At 38.0% G+C, this 22,289-nt stretch overlaps 1 protein-coding gene and 1 long non-coding RNA gene across 2 annotated transcripts; both read left to right on the forward strand.

The window, feature by feature from the left end:
• The first annotated feature begins 4,921 nt into the window (after positions 1 to 4,921).
• LOC108280194 (protein FAM227A) lies at positions 4,922 to 16,501 on the forward strand. The gene is made up of 10 exons (XM_017495018.3): positions 4,922 to 5,094; positions 6,792 to 6,932; positions 7,702 to 7,800; positions 8,138 to 8,242; positions 10,810 to 10,936; positions 12,480 to 12,584; positions 14,509 to 14,597; positions 14,678 to 14,762; positions 15,164 to 15,246; positions 16,157 to 16,501. Exons 1-10 carry the CDS (start codon positions 5,047 to 5,049, stop codon positions 16,355 to 16,357), a joined length of 1,083 nt encoding a protein of 360 aa, XP_017350507.3. The 5' UTR covers positions 4,922 to 5,046; the 3' UTR covers positions 16,358 to 16,501.
• Positions 16,502 to 17,668: 1,167 nt separating this feature from the next.
• Positions 17,669 to 18,694, forward strand: LOC124629295 (uncharacterized). Its single transcript, XR_006984250.2, has 3 exons — positions 17,669 to 17,815; positions 18,101 to 18,173; positions 18,451 to 18,694. It is a non-coding gene; the product is annotated as an uncharacterized LOC124629295 (long non-coding RNA).
• Positions 18,695 to 22,289: the final 3,595 nt, after the last annotated feature.

Here is a 22,289-nt window from a genome sequence, read left to right on the forward strand (position 1 = left end):
ACAAGGGGCAAGAACTTTACTAGGAGCAGCGCCCCACCCATATACACCACAACAAACTGTGAAACAAACTAAACTTTATACGAACTGTAATTTGAATAAGTTCACATATTGATATCACCTAGGTATGCGGTAATTATATTTTTCATTTTCCGGGCAACAATTATTTTTTAAAACTAACAAACATAAATAGTCTCAGAGGAACCTGCTATAAAATTTAATAATTATAAATTGTGGCTAATAATGGGGGTATCCTAGCCCTGTTAGTTTGCACAGGTCCCTACCACAGCAATTCTTATGTTATCGGAACATGGACATCTCAAGATGTGGAGGGTTTATGAATTACACTGCTGGAAGAAAGACAAGTGTCTTGTGTTGTGTCTGCGCGTTACTACCGAAATCTAGCTCAGCACACGTTGAATTAGTTCCAGCAGAAACCACAGAAGATGAACTATTGTCTTTCACACATGACTAGATTGTAATATTAATCAATCACTCAAGCTCAACTCAAGCTAGAACAGAATGGTGTACATCTAGGACGTTATTTTGCCAAATTTGGTGAAAGATGCAAAAGCGATTTTGTCGAGAAGGACTCACTTGTTACACAATTTTTCTGTCCCAAGTATTGCTACAAATGAGCTGGGGAAGAAGGGATGAGCCTTACTTGTATAGAGGAAAAATCCTTTAATCATTGTATTTGTGGAAAGATAAAAATGGCATTTATCTGAGGGTAACCAAGTGTAAAAATAGAGAGTGGAGGGAAAGGGAGTAGATCAACCTCAATGAAGGTGACAGAAACTATTCAGAAATGATTCCTGGGATAGAAGGAAGTTACGCCCTTACAGATAAATATTGGTCGTGCAGAAATCATGCGTATCGTTATTTTCCCTACGGTTGGGTAGGTTCTTGCGCTTTAGTATGTTTGCAGCAGCCTGTACTCATAATTCACAGTAAACCATTGTATACATTAAAGAGGGAATGGGAATTGGTCATTAGCCTCAAAAAATGTACTAGACAAACACTAGGGACGAGTTGTTAGCAAGGCTCCTATAGAATCTAGAAGTAATTGTGACATCGATAAACTGAGTTATACTGTAAATTTGAGTTATTTGTAAAATAAACAATTGAAGGTTTCCAATCAATGAACTCTGAAAGCAGCTTACTGCTCTGCAAGACAGGCTGGCCCTAGATATGATGTTAGCTGAAGAAGGTGGAGTGTGTTTCATGTTTAAAGAGACCTGTTACACTTACAGTATATTCCAGAGTAAGGGAATCTCACTGATGTAATTGCTTTCATGAGACAGGTATAAGGATGTGATTTGGTTGTGTGTTTAATTTTAATGAAGAAGAAGAATAATAAAACATCACATTATTATTATTATTATTATTATTATGTTTCACTTTTCTTATACAAAAATAATAGCAAAGAGAAAAAATAGTAATGAATAAAACGCAAATTAAGTGGTTAGCACAGTAATTCAACTGATATTGCCATGAATGAATTACGAAGCCCTAGATGGCCACAGCACCACTGACAGCACTGCCATGGCGCACACAGTCCCCAGGGTCACAGCACCACCAAGCATCCTCACTCTGTATGCTGCACCATGGGTCCATGGAGCTTCAGAGCTGTGCAAAGGGCTACAAAAAGTGAGCACAAATACATTGGCACATACAGTGCGTCCGGAAAGTATTCACAGCGCTTCACTTTTTCTACATTTTGTTATGTTACAGCCTTATTCCAAAATCGATTAAATTCATTATTTTCCTCAAAATTCTAAAAACAATACCCCACACTGACAATGTGAAAGAAGTTTGTTTGAAATCTTTGCAAATTTATTTAAAAAAAAAAAAAAGCACATGTACATAATTATTCACAGCTGTTGCTCAATACTTTGTTGAAGCACCTTTGGCACCAATTATAGCCTCAAGTCTTTTTGAGAATGATGCTACAAGCTTGGCAGACATATTTTTGGGCAGTTTCTCCCATTCTTCTTTGTAGGACCTCTCAAGCTCCATCAGGTTGGATGGGAAGCATTGGTGCACAGCCATTTTCAGATCTCTCCAGAGATGTTAAATCGGGCTCAAGTCTGGGCTCTGGCTGGGCCACTCAAGGACATTCACAGAGTTGTCCTGTACCCACTCCTTTGTTTTCTTGGCTGTGTTCTTAGGATTGTTGTCCTGTTGGAAGATGAACCTTCGCCCCAGTCTGAGGTCCAGAGCGCTCTGGAGCAGGTTTTCATCAAGGATGTCTCTGTACATTGCTGCATTCATCTTTCCCTCGATCCTGACTAGTCTCCCAGTTCCTGCCGCTGAAAAACATCCCCACAGCATGATGCTACCACCACCATGCTTCACTATAGGGATGGTATTGTCCAGGTGATGACTAGTGCCTGGTTTCCTCCAGACATGATGCTTGCCATTCAGGCCAAAGAGTTCAATCTCTGTTTTATCAGACCAGAGAATTTTGTTTCTCATGGTCTGAGAGTCCTTCAGGTGGGATGTCATATGCCTTTTACTGAGGAGTGGCTTCCGTCTGGAAACTCTACAATACAGGCCTGATTGGTGGATTGCTGCAGAGATGGTTGTTTTTCTGGAAGGTTCTCCTCTCTCCACAGAGACACGCTGGAGCTCTGTTAGAATGACCATCAGGTTTTTGTTCACCTCCCTGACTAAGGCCCTTCTCCCCCGATTGCTCAGTTTGGCCGGGCGGCCAGCTCTAGGAAGAGTCCTGGTCGTTCCAGACTTCTTCCATTTACAGATGATGGAGGCCACTGTGCTCATTGGGACCTTCAATGCTGCAGAAATGTTGCTGTACCCTTCCCCAGATCTGTGCCTCGATATAATCCTGTCTTGGAGGTCCACAGACAATTCCTTGGACTTCGTGGGTTGGTTTGTGCTCTGACATGCATTGTTAACTGTGGGACCTTATATAGACAGGTGTGTGCCTTTCCAAATCATGTCCAATCAACTGAATTTACCACAGGTGGACTCCAATCAAGTTGTAGAAACATCTCAAGGATGATCAGTGGAAACTGGATGCACCTGAGCTCAATTTTGAGTGTCATGGCAAAGGCTGTGAATACAATACAATTATGTACATATGCTTTTTTTTTGTTTTTTATTTTTAATAAATTTACAAAGATTTCAAAGAAACTTCTTTCATGTTGTCATTATAGGGTATTGTTTGTAGAATTTTGAGGAAAATAATGAATTTAATCCATTTTGGAATAAGGCTGTAACATAACAAAATGTGGAAAAAGTGAAGCGCTGTGAATACTTTCCGGATGCACTGTAAAGCCAAGCAGCATTGATATTTTTCCGAATCACAGTACCACACAGCACAAAAAGAGTCAAGGGGCCAAAGCTAAGTAAACATTCTTGAAAACAATGAAAGTAGCACACATGACAAAAGTGCTCAGGTGCTGTACACAATCCATGGCTAGAGGACACACATTGTGAATTGAAGATCAAGGCCTGAAGAATTCTGCTGAGGCCTGTTGGAACATGACAACATAATTAACAAGATAGGAGATGCACTACTTGATTTTATCTATCTATCTATCTATCTATCTATCTATCTATCTATCTATCTATCTATCTAGCTCACAGACTGCACAATGTGCACAGCTGTAAACTGTAAATAGCTGTAAACATCTAAAACTTCTACTTTTATTGCATGTTTTTTTTGCCATTCTTAAGGAATAATTCTCCATCGTTATTAAAAGGAAATCTTGGAAAATCAAAGAGGCATTATAAAGAAATGCTGCTTCAAGGACCCCATTTTGGCCCACATAAGCACTGTGAGTGCATTCCAGATTTATACAAAATTTAGATAGTGTGTCCAGCAAACTTTTCTGAACTTTCTGGAATGTAACAAACCTAGGAACTAAAGTAAATCTGATTAAATATTATTAGGTGGCTATTGTCAACTGTAAACTAAGTAACAGTTTCTTGATTTTGGAAAAACTTGAGACATTGAAACATAGTTAGCTTGCTAACTTGGTCACATCAGATGAAATATTATAATATAATATTATATTACAATGTTAGTATTGCTGCAGTTATATCGCATGAAACATAAACTGTTTACTCATAAAAATGTTTATAAACAAAAACAACTTAAAGTGCATAAAACAGTAGACAGAGAGTACAATTTACAGTTCATATTGCAATACTAATATCTACTGTAGGTACACCCTTTAAGATGTTTTCTTATCAGAAACCTGGTCTGTTACTTAATACTGCTTAACACAAACATTTCCTTTGTCAAAAATATTCGGTTTGGGAATAAAACAGGGATATATCCCAAAATTATTGATAAATATGTAAGATGCAAGACTTTTGCAAATTATCTCATACACACACACCCAAGGCTTCACTGCTATGTTTAGTTGGACCTCTAAATGCAACCTGGTTTATTTTCCCTCTGCATTCACAGCTGGAGAAAATGTCAGTTTCAAAACAATTTTTTTTTTTTTTTTTCAGTAATTATAGCACAGGATTTGGTGACAGTAACTGATAAACAGTGAATATCAGGATACCTGGTCTGTAATCACAAAGACGGGTTTTGTATTTAATTGTAGGTGAATTTACTACATTACCTAAAACTATTGTATATTACAGGATATACTGTATATTATGTGTATGTTTCAGATCAGTAGTGACAAAACAAAAGGCCACCTGGAGTCTGCAGCTAATGGCAAGTATGAAGAAGAGTAATGAGTTTAAAATAATAATAACTGAAATGGCATGATACTGTAGGTTGAGCTCTCGAACAATTACTCTAAGATAAAAGTAATGATAATACTGGGTTTTAAAGTATGCTGCTGCTGGCAATGCCAATAGTAGAGATGCTTAGAAATGACACCCAAATTGAAATTTTGTCAGTGTTCAGATGTGACCTGCAGTCTGGTCTATACACACTCCAGGAGTTGTACACTAAATCTCTGTGTGTGTGTGTGTGTGTGTGTGTGTGTGTGTGTTATCACTACAGAGAGGAGAGAGAAGCCCCACAGTATCCCTGGGTCAAATTCGTGCGAAAGTAACATGGCCACTGAAAGGATTAGAGGACTGGAGCCAATAGGCACTGCATCAGTATGTCTGTGTGCATTTTATATATATATCACAGTGCCCTCCACTAATATTGGCACCCTTTGTTAATTTGAACAAAGAAGGCTGTGAAAAATGGTGTTTATTGTTTAACCTTTTGATCTTTTGTTTAAAAAAACAACAACACTAAAATACTCTGCTCTCAATATCAAACAATTGCAAACACAACTCTGGTTTATAAAAATATATATATATATATATATCTTTGTTAAATATAAGTGTGCAACAATTATTGGCACCCATATGAATTCATATGAGAAAAATATATTTGAGGTATATTCCCATTGATATTTAAAAAATTTTAGTACACTTGGGTGACTAGGAACAAGAAATTGTTCAACCATGACTTGCTGTTTCACAGGGGTATAAATAAGAGGTAACACACAGGCCAAATTCTCTTAGTCAAGGAATATAGCTGTGATGTGCGGCAAAAGATTGTTGAGCCTCACAAAATGGCTATAAGAATATAGCAAAAGCATTGAAAATGCCCATTTCCACCATCAGGGCTATAATTAAGTAATTAAATAATTAAGAAATTCCAGTCAACTGGAAATGTTATGAATCAGTCTGGAATTGGATGTGTGTGTCTATATTGTTTCAACACACTGTGAAGAGGATTGTTTCTAGTGGCTAAAAATCTCCAAGGATCACAGCTGGAGAATTGCTGAAGTTAGTTGCGTCTTGGGGTCAGAAAGTCTCCAAAACTACAATCCGAAGTCACCTACATAACCACAGAAAAACACCTTTACTCTCACCCATCTTCAGTTTGCCACACACTACCGGAACTTCAAATGGGATTAGGTTCTATGGTCAGATGAAAACAAAATAGAGCTTTTTGGCAATAAACACCAGAGTTGGTTTTGGCACACACAGAGAGGTAGCCATATGGAAAAGTACCTCATGCCCACGGTTAAATATGTTGGTGGCTTTGTAATGTTTTAGGGCTGTTTTTCTACGAGAGGACCTGGACCTTTTGCTAGGATACATGGCATCATGGACTCTATCAAATATCAACAGATATTAAATGAAAACCTGACTGCCTCTGCCTGAAAGCTTAAAATGGGCCATGGTTGGATCTTCCAGCGGGACAATGATCCAAAACATACATCAAAATCAATACAAAAAAGGTTTACTGACAACAAAATCAAGGTCCTGCCATGGCCATGCCAGTCCCCTGACTTGAAACCCTTAGAAAACCTGTGGAGTGAACTGAAAAGGAGAGTCCACCAGTGTAGACCTCAAAATGTGAAGGATCTAGAGAGATTTTGTATGGAGGAATGGTCTCAGATCCCTTGCCATGTATTCTCCAACCTCATCAGGCATTATAGGAGAAGATCCAGAGCTGTTATCTTGGCAAAGGGAGGTAGCACAAAGTATTGACTAAAATGACAAAAAATAATTGTTGCACACCTATAATTAAAAAGATATATATTTTTTGATAAATCTGTGCAATTGTTTGATATTCATTTTGATCTTTTTAACAAAAGATCAAAAGGTTGAACTATAAAGACAAATTAGTGGAGGGCACTAGTAACATTGGTAGCAAAGATATTTCTTCATTTTATTCTGTCTGTTGAGTCATTTTGTCAGACTAGTACTTCAGTATGTGTTCTTTGTGTGTGTGTGTGTGTGTGTGTGTGTGTGTGTGTGTGTGTGTGTGTGTGTACTGTATATGTGTGTAGAAGATGGAGGACACACCTAAGATGGTGGAGCTGTACCAGTGTCCACAGTTCAGGGATGTGCCAGTACCTCTGCCATACAACACTGCATACAGAGCCATCATCACACGTGTTATACAGGCACAGCGGCACCTAGTGCGCAAGGTGCTACTATAATTATATGACTTCATATGTGAATAGTATGTGTTTCAGCTGGGAAAGCAAGACATATTAACACTAAATTCATCACAATAATAATAATAATAATAATAATAATAATAATAATAATAAAAATAATGAGAAATGCTGCAAGTGCAGTCAAGTTTCAAAGAATTATATTGCAATAATTTTTGGTATAGGGGTATATGGTTGGAAAAATCTACAGCATGATAACCATACTATGCAAGTTGACAGTGTTTGGTATAATCTCTGCTTTTACTTTAACTTTTTCAAAGACTGCAGCAACAGCATAGTAAAGTATTCAATTGTTTGCTCAGAAAATGGGGAAATATCTTGTTTTAAGTGAATTTTTAATTTTTTTTTAGAGGATCACTTTGCCTTCAGTAGTTTATTCAATGTAGATATGCTTCTAGACAGGGGTACTGCATCATATATTTAAGCTATTAGCAAATTACCATGCTCTGTGGCATGTCCAAAAATACAGAGCAGGCCAAGCTGAGCTCAGCTGTTTATCAGGGTGGTAGCAAGAGAAAATCATTTTAAAAGAGGTTCATTATAGGTGCACTGATGGCAGAAGCTTCAGTCTCAAAGCCTGCTTAGCTGGCTGTGTTTCAATAGGAACAGTGACATCTGCATTTAGATCTACAGCAAAGACATCAGTAAATTGACGAATGCGCATGAGAGTGAGAGAGAGTGTCTGTGTGTGGGTATCTGTGTGTGTCTGTGTGTGTGTGTGAGTAATTGTGTTTTATAGCCCAGCTTGAAGGCTGTCTTCCATAACATTCTCTCTTCCCCCAATGTGGAACACTTCGTCATCAGTTCGTTCTGGTGGCTCTTCCTGGAGAACTTTCAGGTAAGTTGTTTTTTTTTTTTTTTTAACTTTTTTTTTTTGGCTGACAAAAGTTAGAAAGTATATTTTTAGGTCAAGGTTTTAATTTAAGGGAAGCATGAGAAGTCAATTTTATGGCTTCCAGATTCTATGATTGGATAAGCATCAGCAATATGGTAATAAATCTTTCCCTACATGCGTGTCAGAGCTAGAAAAGGCACCAGGGGACAGATTTCCTGCACTTTAGCTTTCTGCACCATCACCTGCGGCACTGTTTAGGACCTAAATTATCATTCTGAGTGACAGTCTACCTCAATTTCTCTCACTCCCCAATCTATCTCTCTCTCTCTGTGTTTTCCAGCCCGACAGGAAAGCTCAGGATCGACTGTTTGGCCAGATTGCAGAGAATTACATCAGCATTCTGACCCAGAGCTTGTCCTCTAACAGTGGCACTATCTTCCTTCAGGTAGTCTACACTACTATACTACAGAATAATTCTCATAACATGAATAACGTTTTCATTGCACTGTGATTAAGGCTGTGACATAAGACATTAAATACTTTATTTGTTATATGGATGTGATGTACTCTATATGTGTATGTTGAATGTTGTGTTAAAATGTAAAAACTGTTCTTAAAATATAGTGTTTTGAATGCAGTCAGCTATGAAATGAGCGTAAAATGTATATAGTCACAGACAAAGTGACTATTTAATTACCCTTCCAAGACTCCAATAAGTGCTTTTGGAAAATTAATGTGTAAAAACATGTGAAAACATATGCCATATACATTTATGTACTGGCCTGCTTCATTGATTGCAGTTTTTTTTATTGGACATTTTCTAAAAGTAGAACATGGGTTCTTCAATTCATTAAAATGTGGGTTTTTTTGTCTTTCTCCTAACAAAATAATTTTTCAACAAACCTAACATATTAGTCATGTTTAGTAACCTAGTCTAAATGTCACAATGTATGACTTTGCCAGTCAGAAATACTTGGGAGACTAGAAACGTTTAACAGATATTGCCACGTACTTGCGTAATGGAGTTGAGGATGGATGCAAATGCAGATAAGAAGTTTTTATTAAAGGAGATGTATGCAGACAAATCCAAATTGGTAATCCAAAGCATGGTCCAAAAACATGCAAAAGGTCAGGTGATCGGCAAACATGCATAAATAAGGCGAGGCTACAATGAGAGTCGAGAAACGAGGTCAGTGAACATGAAACGAAACGAGAACAAAGAACAACCGCTTGGTAATGAGTTAAACTCAATGCTACGCAAAGTGCACAGAGACACAAGGGGTTTAAATGACTAACATAATCATGGGTTAAACACGGACAGCTGAAAACAATATTGACACACATTCGGAAAACACCCAATGACTAAACAGGGGCGGAGACAGAACATAACCATAACAAAAATACATGTCCAACGTAAACAAAGTCACTGTCATTGAAGACCGAAAAGCGTGCTTTCTAAGCACTCGCATATCTGGCTTGTGCACGTGCATGCGCTTTGGTTTTCCAAGCACACTGCAATACTGCAGCGCTGTCTCAAGGGGAAATCGTGACCGATATAGTCAAACTAGATTTTTTTTTCTCTGAATAGATACCTATGCTCTGCTGGTTAACTGTGTGTTACTCTGGTGACACACTCTGGTGTTTAGGGGTCTTGGGTACAGTGCAGTGAAAAAGAAGTATCCTGATTTCTTCTGTTTTTGTGTATATCATACTAAATTGTTCCAGAAATTAAAACGAAATCTAAGTTAAAACAAAAGCAACCTGAGTAAACACAAAATACAGTTTTAAATGATAATGTTATTTATTGAAGCAAAAAAGTTATCCAATACCAACTGGGCCTGTGTGAAAATGTATTTGCCCCTGTAGTTACTAATTTCCCAAATCTATGAAATTGCATTCATAATGGGGTTCAGCTGGATTACTGCAAGCCCTGTTCAATCAAATCAACACTTCACTTAATATAACTTAAATATAACTTTTTCAACAGCCTGAATCTGGTTAAAAGGTCTTACCCAGTAATACACTATGCCAAAATTGAAAGAAATTCCAGAAATGATGAGGAAGAAGTTGATTGAAATACATCAGTCTGGGAAGGTTTACAAAGCTATTTCAAAGGCTCTGGGACTTCAAAGGACCACAGTGAGAGCCATTATCTCCCAATAGAAAAACTCTGCATAGTAGTGAACCTGCCCAGAAGTGGCCGACCTTCCAAATTTCCTCCAATAGCACAGCAATGACTCATCCAGGAAGTCACAAAAGAGCTAAGGACATCAAAGGACCTACAGGCCTTTCTTGCATCACTAAAGGTCAGAGTATCAGAAAGACACTAGGCAAATCTGACATCCATGGAAGAGTGGCGAGACAAAAACCACTGCTAACCCAGAAGAACGTTAAGGCTCATCTGAATTTTGCCAAAACACACTTTGATGATCCTCAAACCTTTTGCGAGAATGTTCTGTGGATTGATGAGTCAAAAGTGGAACTGTTTGGAAGATATTCCTGTTAAATCTGCTGTAAACCAGACACAGAATTCCAAAAAAAGAATACCATACCTACGCCAAGCATGGTAGTGGCAGTGTGATGGTGTGTGGATGCTTTGCTGTCTAAGAATTCTGCTTTCTACAAGAAAATCCTAAAGGAGAATGTCTTCAGTCCATAAGTTTAAACTCAAGGCCAACTGGATTCTGCAGCAAGACAATGATCCAAAGCATAGGAGTAATTCCTAGCCATAGAAGTAAGTGAAAGTCTGCTCTCCAGTTATCGGAAGCATTTGGTTGCTGTTATTGCTGCTAAAGGTGGTACAACCAGATTTTAAGTTTAAGGGGGCAGTTAGTTTTTGACATGGGTAATAGGTGATGGATGCCTTTGTTTTATGCTGTATTTCATTTGAAGATCTAAAACTATTTAGTGAGATATACACAACAACAGAAGAAATCAGGAAGTACTTTTTCATGGCACTGTAGATGTTTGGTTAATAGTGTTGAGATGCTTTGTGGTTTTTACTTCTTGAAGGATTTCCCCAGCACACTGAGTCAGATGCTGTTCTGCTGCTTCTCCTGCTGCTTCCCTCAATCATGCTGTTTCCGTGATCCAGCCTTCCTCACAGCTCTGTGCTCCACCGTCTACCAGTGGACTGGAGGTAGCTGACGCTCGATAATCTGAATTAAAATTCCTATACAAGTTTTCGTTTTATTTGCACTGCTTGGTAAAAAACTTTTTCATGAGCAGATCCTTTCTTTCTCCACACTTACTTTGGCCTTTCCATTACTTTGGTAGAGATCAGTCTTGGTTTCAGAACTTCTGTGGCTCATCTCTTAACTTCTTTGTGAATTCCAATCTGGCCTTCTAATTCTTTCTGCTGATGAGTGGTTTGCATCTTGTGGTATGGCCTCTATATTTCTGCTGTCTAAGTCTTCTTTGAACGGTGGATTGTGATACCTTCACCCCTGCCCTGTGAAAGTCCTTGATGATGTCACTGACTACTGTTTTTGGGTTTTTCCTTACAGCTCTCACAATGTTTCTGCCATAAGCTATCGTTGTTTTCCTTGGCCGACCCATTCGGCGTCTGTTGCTCAGTACACCAGTGGTCTGTTTCTTTTTCAGGCATTCCAAATTGTTGTACTGGCTATGCCCAGTGTTTGTGCAATGCCTCTGATTGATTTTCCCTCTTTTCTCAGCTTCAGACTGTTTGGCTTTTCTCCCATAGACAGCTCTCTGATCTTCATGTTGGCTTATCTTGTTAACAACAAATGCAGTCTTTACAGGTGAAACTGAAGGCTAAAAGAGTAGATGTTCAGAGCTATTTATTATTTAAACAATCAATCTAACAGGGCACACCTGGGTAACAGGAAACACCTGTCAGTCACATATTCCAGTATTTTTGCTTGCCTACAAATTGGGTGGTCTGATACAAAATGTGCTGTATTCTATGTTGTTTAACACGTCTACATAAAAATACCAGGAAATAAAAGCTGAAATTCTAAACTTTCTTCTCATATATATCTTTTGATCTCAAACCCAAATGTCGTCAGTCTATTGCAAATATATTGACTTGGCCTTGCCATTCCAATTGTTTCAGAGGGGACTTATAGTAATGAAGATTCTCTCCATGAAGAAGTGAACGAAGATCCTTTTGCAAGTTTTTTTTCGATGTTACTGACAGTTCATAAAGAGACACAGAGCTGTTACTTTCTAGGGGAGGATTCAGAAAATATTCATTGTGGGTGTGCCACATGTACAAACCTGGAAAATATGTATTACCTGATGATAAAGATTTGCCTCAGCACAGGTCTATTATGTTAAGCATAATCCAATGCCTCTTCACTCTTCCCCTATCTCAGGCTGTTCAGAAAGAAAAACATGGAAATCTTATTTACTGAAATCAATAAGTGTCCAGCAGCACAGCCAGCTAATTCTTCTCTGAGCAAAAAACATGATGTACTTTGAAAAAATAGCCTAAGCCTGCTATTGAATTACTGACTTCCCTTGAGTCTAAAATGGTGTGAAGCAATAAATCAGGCTTAGATTTATCATGCATGAAAAAGGAAATGAAATGATTCGGGCTAGTATGAACTGTTGCACTGAGTATTGGAGTTCACAAGTATTTAGGTCAAAAGATCTGTTATAGTTTCTACAGAGCATTATATTTTGGTGTCAGTCTCTCACTCTTTCTCTCTCTCTAGGACTCAGTCCTGCTCCTGAAATCTATAAGCAATGGGACTTTGAAGCTCTGGAGGAAAACGAGACCAGCAACATTATAGATAGAGAAAAAAAGGAGAAGGATAGTGGTATGTCATTTTCTCAAACCACTCTCATCCCTGCAAAGGAATAAAATGTCCCCATGTTCTTGCCTTTAAGTCTTAATCTTTATTGCGCTCTCAGAATCACCTTGTTCAACTAATAACCTCATTACTGTTTAAACACACAAGATGTAATCTCTCTCTCTCTCTCTCTCTCTCTCGCTGTTTTGTTTTCCCTCCCTTCAGTGTAGCACTGAAATTGTAAAGTAGGGGTGTAATGATACAGTGGTGTCTTGATCAATATAATATATTTTCAGTAGAGCAAATGCAAGCATTATATATACAACCCCAATTCTGAAAACGATGGGACAGTATGGAAAATGCTAATAAAAACAAAGAGGAGTGATTTGTAAATGTACTTTGACTTGTATTCAAACAAAAAACTTATAAAGACAAGGTATTCAATGTTTTACCTAATTTTCCCAGCATGTCCCGCAGCACGCCGTTGTTGAGCCATTGGAACACCGCTGGCAGTGTAGGTAGCCTATATGGAATTATGCAATAATTGAAGTGGCCAGAGGTGGTGCTGATGGCCATTTTCCAATCATCCCCTTTCCATATTCAGACCACGTTCTAAGCACTACGCAGGTTGAGCGTGGTGAATACTTTGGTTTTTCACAGTTGTTCCAGGGCCGCTGGTACCAGTGGCAGAGGATAACGATACTTGGCTGTGACTTGAGTCATACCTCTGTAATCTATGCACAGGCGTATGCCACCCCAGTTATAGGGACGATGTGGTGGAAGCCCACTGGCCTTGGCTTTGCTGAAGCTTATGATATTCGGGGGGAATTTCTACATGGACTTGAGTTTCAGGGCTCCCTATGGAGGTTGATGCTTTGGCTATGGAGGGGGTGCTGAGACAATGGGCATGGACAATATGTGGACCAGCGTGTAATCTTGCGCCCCTTCCAGGAGATTTGAGGGTTGTAAGCCCAGCACCACCGGCAACTTAGAGGTGACAGTGATGAAGAGAGAGATCCCCTGTTGCCTGTCTTGATTCAAGATAAAGGGGAAGTTAGTTTTTTAGAGGTGAGAGTGTGGGCTTGATTAAGTTGAAATGTTTTTCACCCCGACAATTGACAAATAGCCTACTGTATAATGACGTGCAAAATGTATTGTTGGATATGCAGACGTGTTGAATTAAACAATATGATATGGCTTATCTTTACACCCCTAATGCCGGACATATTCATAATCCTATTACATTACAAATGAATAGCAAGTTCTTAAATGGAACATTTAATCCAGCATTTAACCATTCAAAAAATGTGTTAACCTATCTCAGGCAACAATCTCATTATTTACAATGTTTCTTTGCTAAACATCTTTGCATTTTGCTCTTAAATTAGTAGCAGTGTTGTGTTTATTGCCGTTAATTTAGCAAATACATAAACCGTCATTAACTATTATCCATACTTGTAGTGACATTAAGTACATTCAAATGATTTACTTTATGGGTTTTTATTTCTTGCTGTTTGTTTGTTTTTATGGATGATTTACTTTTAATCTATAATTTGGGTAATAGGGTTGTACTTTCAAAGTGACATTGTCAGGCAATATTACTATAATTGAAAATTTAAAAAAAGAATGAGAGAACATACTTTTCTTCTTCTCATGATCTTCAGAAAATTCAGATGATCCAGTGTCTTGTGGAATATTCCAAATACCTCATAAGGATAACAGGATTAACTCAATGAAAAAAGGGATGTTTTAAAAATATGCAATATTAAATGGATTCACACACACAGTATTTTCAGATTTCTGAAGTATTTTAATGATTATATTTCAAAGTAACATGCATTTATAGTGGGGTTCTTGAGAAAAATAAATTCCTGTTTTCTAACTGCTGTATATGTATTTATGGGTTTATTTATTTATTTATTTATTTATTTATTTATTTATTTAAAAACAGACTCATCGCTGACCTCCACTGACAGTGTGTTTTCTAGCATCTTCTTATCTGAACCCTCCGGCAGCCTCACAGCTATGAAAAATAGGATGGTCAGTGTAACACACATACATTGAGTACACAACATAACCGCATTGTGTGTAAGATCGTGAATGAAAAGTATGTGTTTCAGAAGAGTCCATTTGAGGTGAGTCAGGCCAAGGCATTGTACTCCAAGAACAAGCTCACTACTACGAATCATGCAAGCACTTGTGAGGGTAAGAGCAAGGCGTGCACACAGACACACACGTACACCTGCTGTTCTGCAATACTGGCTGTGCTATATTGCTAAGTATAATAAAACTAGCAAAGCAGCAATCTTATATGAGGCATTAGTGATGGGTAGTATATTGGTGGGAGGGTGAGGTGGTATAAGAATATCTGACAGTTTTGACTTTAATACTTGGCTGGTCCTCACAACTGCTTTTTTATACAAGCTTTTATTTACAATACTAAACCAATATGGTTAGATTGAGATGTAATTAGCTGCATTAATAATGATGTAAATGGAAGGTCTTCACAATTATAGTAAGACTTGTCTTTGGGTGTGTCTCTGTGTTCTTAAACTTGCTCTTCAAGACCTTTCTTAATCTTTGGTCACATCGATCTTGTGTTTCAGTGGAGAAAGCAGCTTCCCAGAACGTTGCAGACTCTGATTTAAAAGTTCTTACTGACCAAAGAAACCACACATTAGCCAGAGAGGTAATTACAGTATTCCTAGAACAGTATTCCTAGAGCACAGTGCTGAGGTGCACAAGAGAAAATGGACTACTATATCTATTTATATCATATTATTTCTATTCTACAAATATCACCTGTTTTTGCATTCCCTCTCTGTTTCCTGCTTTTCTTGTCTTTTCTCTCCTCCCTCGTTTATAGGTAACAATTGTGGTACCATTAATCTTTTTTTTTTTTTTTTTTTTTTTTTTTTTTAAAATCATGATTTCTCGCTTCATCAATTAATGAAATAATTGACTGTGATATCGGTGAGCTTGGTTGTCATTGTTTATTGGCTAATATTACAACCCCAATTTCAAAAAAATTGGGACGCTGTGTAAAATGTAAATAAAAACAGAATGCAATGGTATCTCATAAACACATGCTATTCACAATAGAACACAGAAAGCATATCAAATGTTTAAACTGAGGTGTTTATGAGATTTGGAAATCATTGCATTGTGTTTTTATTTGCATTTTACACAAATTTTTTGGAATTGGGGTTGTATTTTATATTGAATCTGGTGCATTAAATCACCTTTAAAGTTGCTTTTTTTTAGTCAGCATTTACAAGGTATAAGTGACTTAGGCCTTATTTTTAATTCAACAAGTTTACAGAAATTTTGAGAAATAGGAGCATAAACCAGAAAAAAACATCCCATTTTTCTCTCTCTTGCTTCTCTTTTCTGTCTTTTTCTCTCTCTCCCTCCTTTTTTATTTTTTTATTTTTTTTTATTTATTTATTTTTTTAAATAAATAAACCCTATATCTCTCTGTGTCCAGCCTATTCAGGATAGCTGTTTATACCATGATTGTATGAAATATAATAATACTGATCGTTGATTGAAATGATACATGGAAGAATAGCAATAATAATCTTTCTCCCTCCATGCAGTCACATGCAGTGGATGGACAAATAAAGGTGAAGCATTGTGTGTTTAATGTGTGGGGAAACTCTCCTCTGGTGCAGCACTACATGAACACATTGCATCTGCAGTGCAATGTGGGTTACAACATTCTAGTGAGAAGAACCCAGCTCCAAGCACTTCCTCAATATCCTCATACATGTGCCATATACCAGGATGCACACATTTAAAAACAGTTATTTAAGTACAGTGAAATAACTAGACAGACAGGACAGGGTCAAAAGTAGAGAAAGCTAAACTCTAAAATCACTTTCTTTTCTTTTTTTCTTTATCTTTTTTTTTTTTTTTAAATAAAAGAGTCTCAAATGGTATACTATAAATCTTCTCACTCTGATACCTTGGCCATTCAGAAAGTTTAAACACACATTCTGAACACCTGAATACACTCAGAACCTCATTACACACTTACACCAACACTCTGAACACCTTAATACATACTCGCACTGTCAATAGATGCATTCAACACCTAAATACACACTCAACCTCATTACACACTTTCACTTTTAAAATACACACTCACAACACCATAATGTACACTCAAAACCTCATTACATGCTTGCACTGTTATACACACTCTCAACACCTTAGTACACACTTCAAACCTGATTACACACTTGCACTGTGAAAACAAACACACTCAAAACATTAGTACACTTTAAAAGCCTCACTAAATACTCACATTATCAATACATAAACTCTCCACAGATTGATACATACTCAAAACCTCCCTATACACTCATACTATCACTAGACACATTCAACACCTTAATAAACACTCAAAACCTCAATATATTGTACACTCACACTATCAATACACACTTTCAACATCTTACTACACAATCACAATGTCAATACACAAACTCTCAACACTTTAATGCATGTCATACTGCACTACACATGTACTCTGGCAGCGCACACACTCAACACCTCAATATACTGTACACTCACACTATCAATACACACACTTTCAACACCTTACTACATGCTAACAATGTCAGTTTACACACTCAACACTTTTAATGCACACGCCATACTGTACTATGCATGTACACTGGCCACACTCTCTCTCTCACACACACACTCACACACACTCAACACCTTTATATACACTCAAAACCTCACTACAAATTCGAACTGTCAATACATTCAATCTCAACATCTCAGTAGACACTCATACACTCAATATGTCAATACACACCGACATTCTCTACGCTCAGACTTATACACACTGCTTATAACTGTTATTAAAATGCTGACACTGGTCTAATTCTAAAGAGGTAGGGTCACTGAACTTTGAAATGAGTTTCAGTAGCAAAATGTTCATATCCTCAGGATGGCTATAAAAATTGGTGATTTACGGTGATGCTAAGGCAGTAAGCCTTATCACTTAATTACTGTTGCCTCACTCGTGTGTATGCAGAGTGTGCTATATGTCTGAATGTCAACTGTCTCCTCATCTTCCTTAACACGCTAACGGCAGACTCACTCACTTACCGAGATGTTTTGAGGCAGACACGCCAGCGTTCCTCCTGCCAGCGGAGGGAACTGAGCTCTCTCTGGGCACGACACGCACAGGAAATAAGTAGCATGCAGCAGAAATGGGAAGATGAACAAAATCAGCTTCTCAGGTTAGAGCTGGCATAAGCTAAATATATCAGTAAACACTCATACTCTGGAAACCTGTCATGTCTACAATTATTAAGGCAAAAGGACGGTCCGGAATGTGGAAGCATGTAAGGATCTGGCACTGCCATAAGGGTTGAGAACTGTCACTGAATTCAAAACAAGAAGAAAATAATGTTTTTAGTTTACTAATACATTTGTGTCCAGATTGTGATGTATATAGAACCAGTATTATCGTTGTTATTTATTTATTTATTTATTTATTTATTTATTTATTTTGCGATGTCCAGAAAGCACAAGAAAGTCCTGTCTCAGAAAAATGTGGTACACAAACTCTGCCAGCTGCTAGTGCCACCAGTCAAGGTCAGCTTTATTTTAGTTAAAAACGTCACTTGTATACTTCAGTAAAGATTTTTATACACTGATTCAGAGTTGACCAAACCTTTAGTCTTGAGTCAAATAGCATGGTCCTAAAATGGAACTGTATCTGAGTTTATGAAGCATTATTGTTACAATTATTACTCTCTTTCTCTCTCTCTCTCTCTCTCTCTCTCTCTCTCTCTCTCTCTCTCTCTCTCTCTCTCTCTCTCTGTTTGTGTGTGTGTGTGTGTGTGTCTGTGTGTGTGTGTGTGTGCACCAGGGTGAAGAGGGAAGCAAAGCACACTCTGAACAGTTGCTTGCATTTAACACCTTAATAGCTGGAATTGAATAACACACGCTGCATCTGCTGCATTTAGTGTGCACATAGCGAAATGTCACATGACATTAAAACCAGAAAGTGTTGATTGCACAATCTCATTAGATGAGCTCTTTGAAGCAGAAATGAGTGAAATGTTCATCTTATCTCTTTAATCAACATGCTTATAAATTTGATTACAAATTCATGAGAATCTACACAAGAGTTTTCATATAACAATGTATAGTATTATGGTCAATGCTCATAGATATTCATTTAATTTAATTTGAGCTTTATATGACAACAGGACTGCAATAGTAGGACTGCAATACTTTGGATAACCACTAGATGACAGTACAGGCTTTGACTTTATTATAACTGTTCTCTTCACTTCTCTGTTCACTTCATGGACTGACGTATAGAAACAACACTACATAGCAATAAGAGCTACTTTCAAATTCCTGTTTTCTGGTCAAATTGAACTATTTCATAGTTTGTCATATTGTTCAGATTTCCCATGTGTCCAGGAAAATCTGTAAAACCTGAACATTTTGGGGCTAGTTCTCCAAAAATGGAAATGTCACTGAGGTCCTGCAGTCAGTTTCATCAGCTAAACATAAATAATTATTAAACACATGATCATAAAGTCTGATCATAAATTAAGGAGTTAGTCCTAAACTGAGAGGAGAAAAGTATGCTGCTTGATATGCTGCTAGGCCATCTATATGGCCAAAAGTATAGTATCTCTCAAAAGTGAGTACACCCCTCACATTTTTGTAAATATTTGATTATATCTATTCATGTGACAACACCTGAAGAAATGACATTTTGCTACAATGTAAAGTAGTGAGTGTACAGCTTGTATAACAGCGTAAACTTGCTGTCCCTTCAAAATAACTCAACACACAGCCATTAATGTCTAAACCGCTGGCAACAAAAGTGAGTACACCCCTAAGTGAAAATGTCCAAATTGCTCTGCATGTTCAAAGTGTCTATTTTGTATGGCCACCATTATTTTCCAGCACTGCCTTAACCCTCTTGGACATGGAGTTCACCAGAGCTTCACAGGTTGCCACTGGAGTCCTCTTCCATTCCTCCATGACATCATGGAGCTGGTGGATGTTAGAGACCTTCTGCTCCTTCCATTTGAGGATGCCCCACAGATGCTCAATAGGGTTTAGGTCTGGAGACATGCTTGGCCAGTCCATCACCTTCACCCTCATCTTCTTTAGCAAGGCAGTGGTCATCTTGGAGGTATGTTTGGGGTAATTATCATGCTGAAATACTGCCCTGCGATCATGCTCTGCTTCAGTATGTCACAGTACATGTTGGCGTTCGTGGTTCCCTCAATGAACTGAACCCCAGTGCCAGCAGCATTCATGCAGCCCCAGATCATGACACTCCCAACACCATGCTTGACTGTAGGCAAGACACACTTGTCTTTGTACTGCTCACCTGGTTGCCGCCACACACACTTGACACCATCTGAACCAAATAAGTTTATCTTGGTCTCATCAGACCACAGGACATGGTTCCAGTAATCCATGTCCTTAGTCTGCTTGTCTTCAGCAAACTATTAGCAGGCTTTCTTGTGCATCATCTTTAGAAGAGGCTTCCTGGTACGCCATGAGGTGCCATGTTGAACTTCCAGTGACCAGTATGAGGGAGTATGAGAGCGATGACCAAATTTACCCCAAATTTAACACATCTGCTCCCCATTCACACCTGAGACCTTGTAACACTAACAAGTCACATAACACCAGGGAGGGAAAATGCTTACTTGGGCCCAATTTGTACATTTTCACTTAGGGGTGTACTCACTTTTGTTGCCAGCGGTTTAGACATCAATGGCTGTGTGTTGAGTTATTTTGAGGGGACAGCAAATTTACACTGTTATACAAGCTGTACACTCACTACTTTACATTGTAGCAAAGTGTCATTTCTACAGTGTTGTCACATGAATAGGTATAATCAAATATTTACAAAACTGTGCTGGGGTGTACTCAGTTTTGTGAGATACTGTATATGGATTCCTAACCATCCATCCATCCATCCATCCATCCATTTTCTGTACAACTTATCCTACACAGGGTCACGGGGAGCCTGGAGCCTATCCCATGGTATGAGACGGTACTCTGGTCGGGGGACAGCACATTGCAGGGCGCAATTGCACACACATACCTACACACACGTGCAATTGCACACACAAACACACATACACATATTCACACACTACGGACAATTTGTTAATGCCAATCGGCCTACAATGGCCTCCCGAAGCACAAAATGCAAATGGTACACGCACACTGGGCGGGCATCAAAACCCCAACCCTGGAGTTGCGAGGCAAACATGCTAATTACAAAGCTACTATGCCCTGGACACCTGACCGTAACACCCATATGTAAACTGTTGCCACAATGTTGGAAGCACAATTTTCTAAAATGTCTTTGTTTGCTGTAGAATTAATAGATGAACTGTGGCAGATTCTACAAGGTGCTCAGAAACCCTTACCAGGCAATTTTGATTATAAAATTTCACAAATTGTACCTGAGACAAAAAAGTTTTGGTGTGGCAACCAAATATTGACTTTGTTTAGTTTACAACTAGTTACTGCTCTTTATAGTATTTTTTTTTTAATGTAAAAACATTTATTTTCATTATTGTTGAAGGCATCTTTTCTTTATAGGTTTGTTTGTTTTTTTTGTGAAGATTTAAAAAAAAAACTTCAGCTATGCCCAATGTAGCTTCAGATTTTTTTTGTTTTAAACAATAAAGAAGAACCCCTGCCCCCCGGGGGCAGGGGTTCAAAAAGATTTATAAATCTTTTTGATTTTAATAAATCAAAAAGATTTATTTTATATACTTACTTTTTTGAGCTAGAACTGTCAGGATTATTCAGTTGTACATTTCTGATAGAGCCTACCAGCATTCATTCATTCTCTCACACTAGCTTTTCCTGGAGTCATTGTGAGGAATAATTTAGGGGTATATATTTTTATCCTACCAGTGAGGTCAAGGCTTTCACACAGCTTTAAGTGAAGCTCAGTGAATCAATGAAATCTCAGCTGATGTGGATAACCAGCACCGCTGCTGCATTTAGAGAAAGAAAGAGAGGAATGCCTTCCCCAAAGCCAGCGTTTCAACCGCAAATACAATACAGCCATTTTTGAACTCCTGCCTGCTTGAAAAATGGTATGGTTCTTTCCTGCTTTTATTCAGTGAAACGTTTCCAACATGTGGAAGAAACTGAAATGTGGAATACTTGTGTTGACATTGGATTCCTATTGGTATTATAACCCCTAATTCATCTCATGGAAGCAAGGAGATGTGCCTCAATAGTTCCTGTGTTTAAAGGATCTTCACCCATCTCAGAAAATAAAATAAGAAGGATGATACACGCTCACATTGAAGTTTTTGTGTCATGGTGAATTGGGCTGTTGATGAAGTAGTGGGGGTGGGGGAGGAAATGATGATGAAATACAGATTAAACAACAGAAGCTACATATTACAGCATTGCTGCACAGGATAGGGAAAAGTAATCGAGCAATCTGTATTTAATAATGCAATAGCATGAAGTTATAGACCGAATTTTAAAATCCTATGGTTATTTTGTTCAATTCTGGATAAAGGTTATAAGAAATTATATCAGTGCTAACCATGGCCATTTGTAATTTTCATGCCTTTATCCATTTACTTTATCCCGGTCAGGGTTGCAGTGGATCCCAGGAATATAGCTTGGGATGCCAGTCGATTTCAAGGCATCATGCATACACACATTCACATCCTGGAGCAATTTAGCATA

Source organism: Ictalurus punctatus, chromosome 20 (assembly GCF_001660625.3).
Source record: "Ictalurus punctatus breed USDA103 chromosome 20, Coco_2.0, whole genome shotgun sequence".
In the NCBI taxonomy this organism is placed as follows: domain Eukaryota; kingdom Metazoa; phylum Chordata; class Actinopteri; order Siluriformes; family Ictaluridae; genus Ictalurus; species Ictalurus punctatus.

Excerpts from the sequence above, each read along its gene's own strand:
- LOC108280194 (XM_017495018.3), top strand. The coding sequence starts at position 5,047 with ATGGCCACTGAAAGGATTAGAGGACTGGAGCCAATAGGCACTGCATCA. Across the intron at positions 6,933-7,701 it reads AGCGGCACCTAGTGCGCAAG|CCCAGCTTGAAGGCTGTCTT; the intron begins GTGCTACTATAA and ends TGTGTTTTATAG. Across the intron at positions 7,801-8,137 it reads TCTTCCTGGAGAACTTTCAG|CCCGACAGGAAAGCTCAGGA; the intron begins GTAAGTTGTTTT and ends TGTGTTTTCCAG.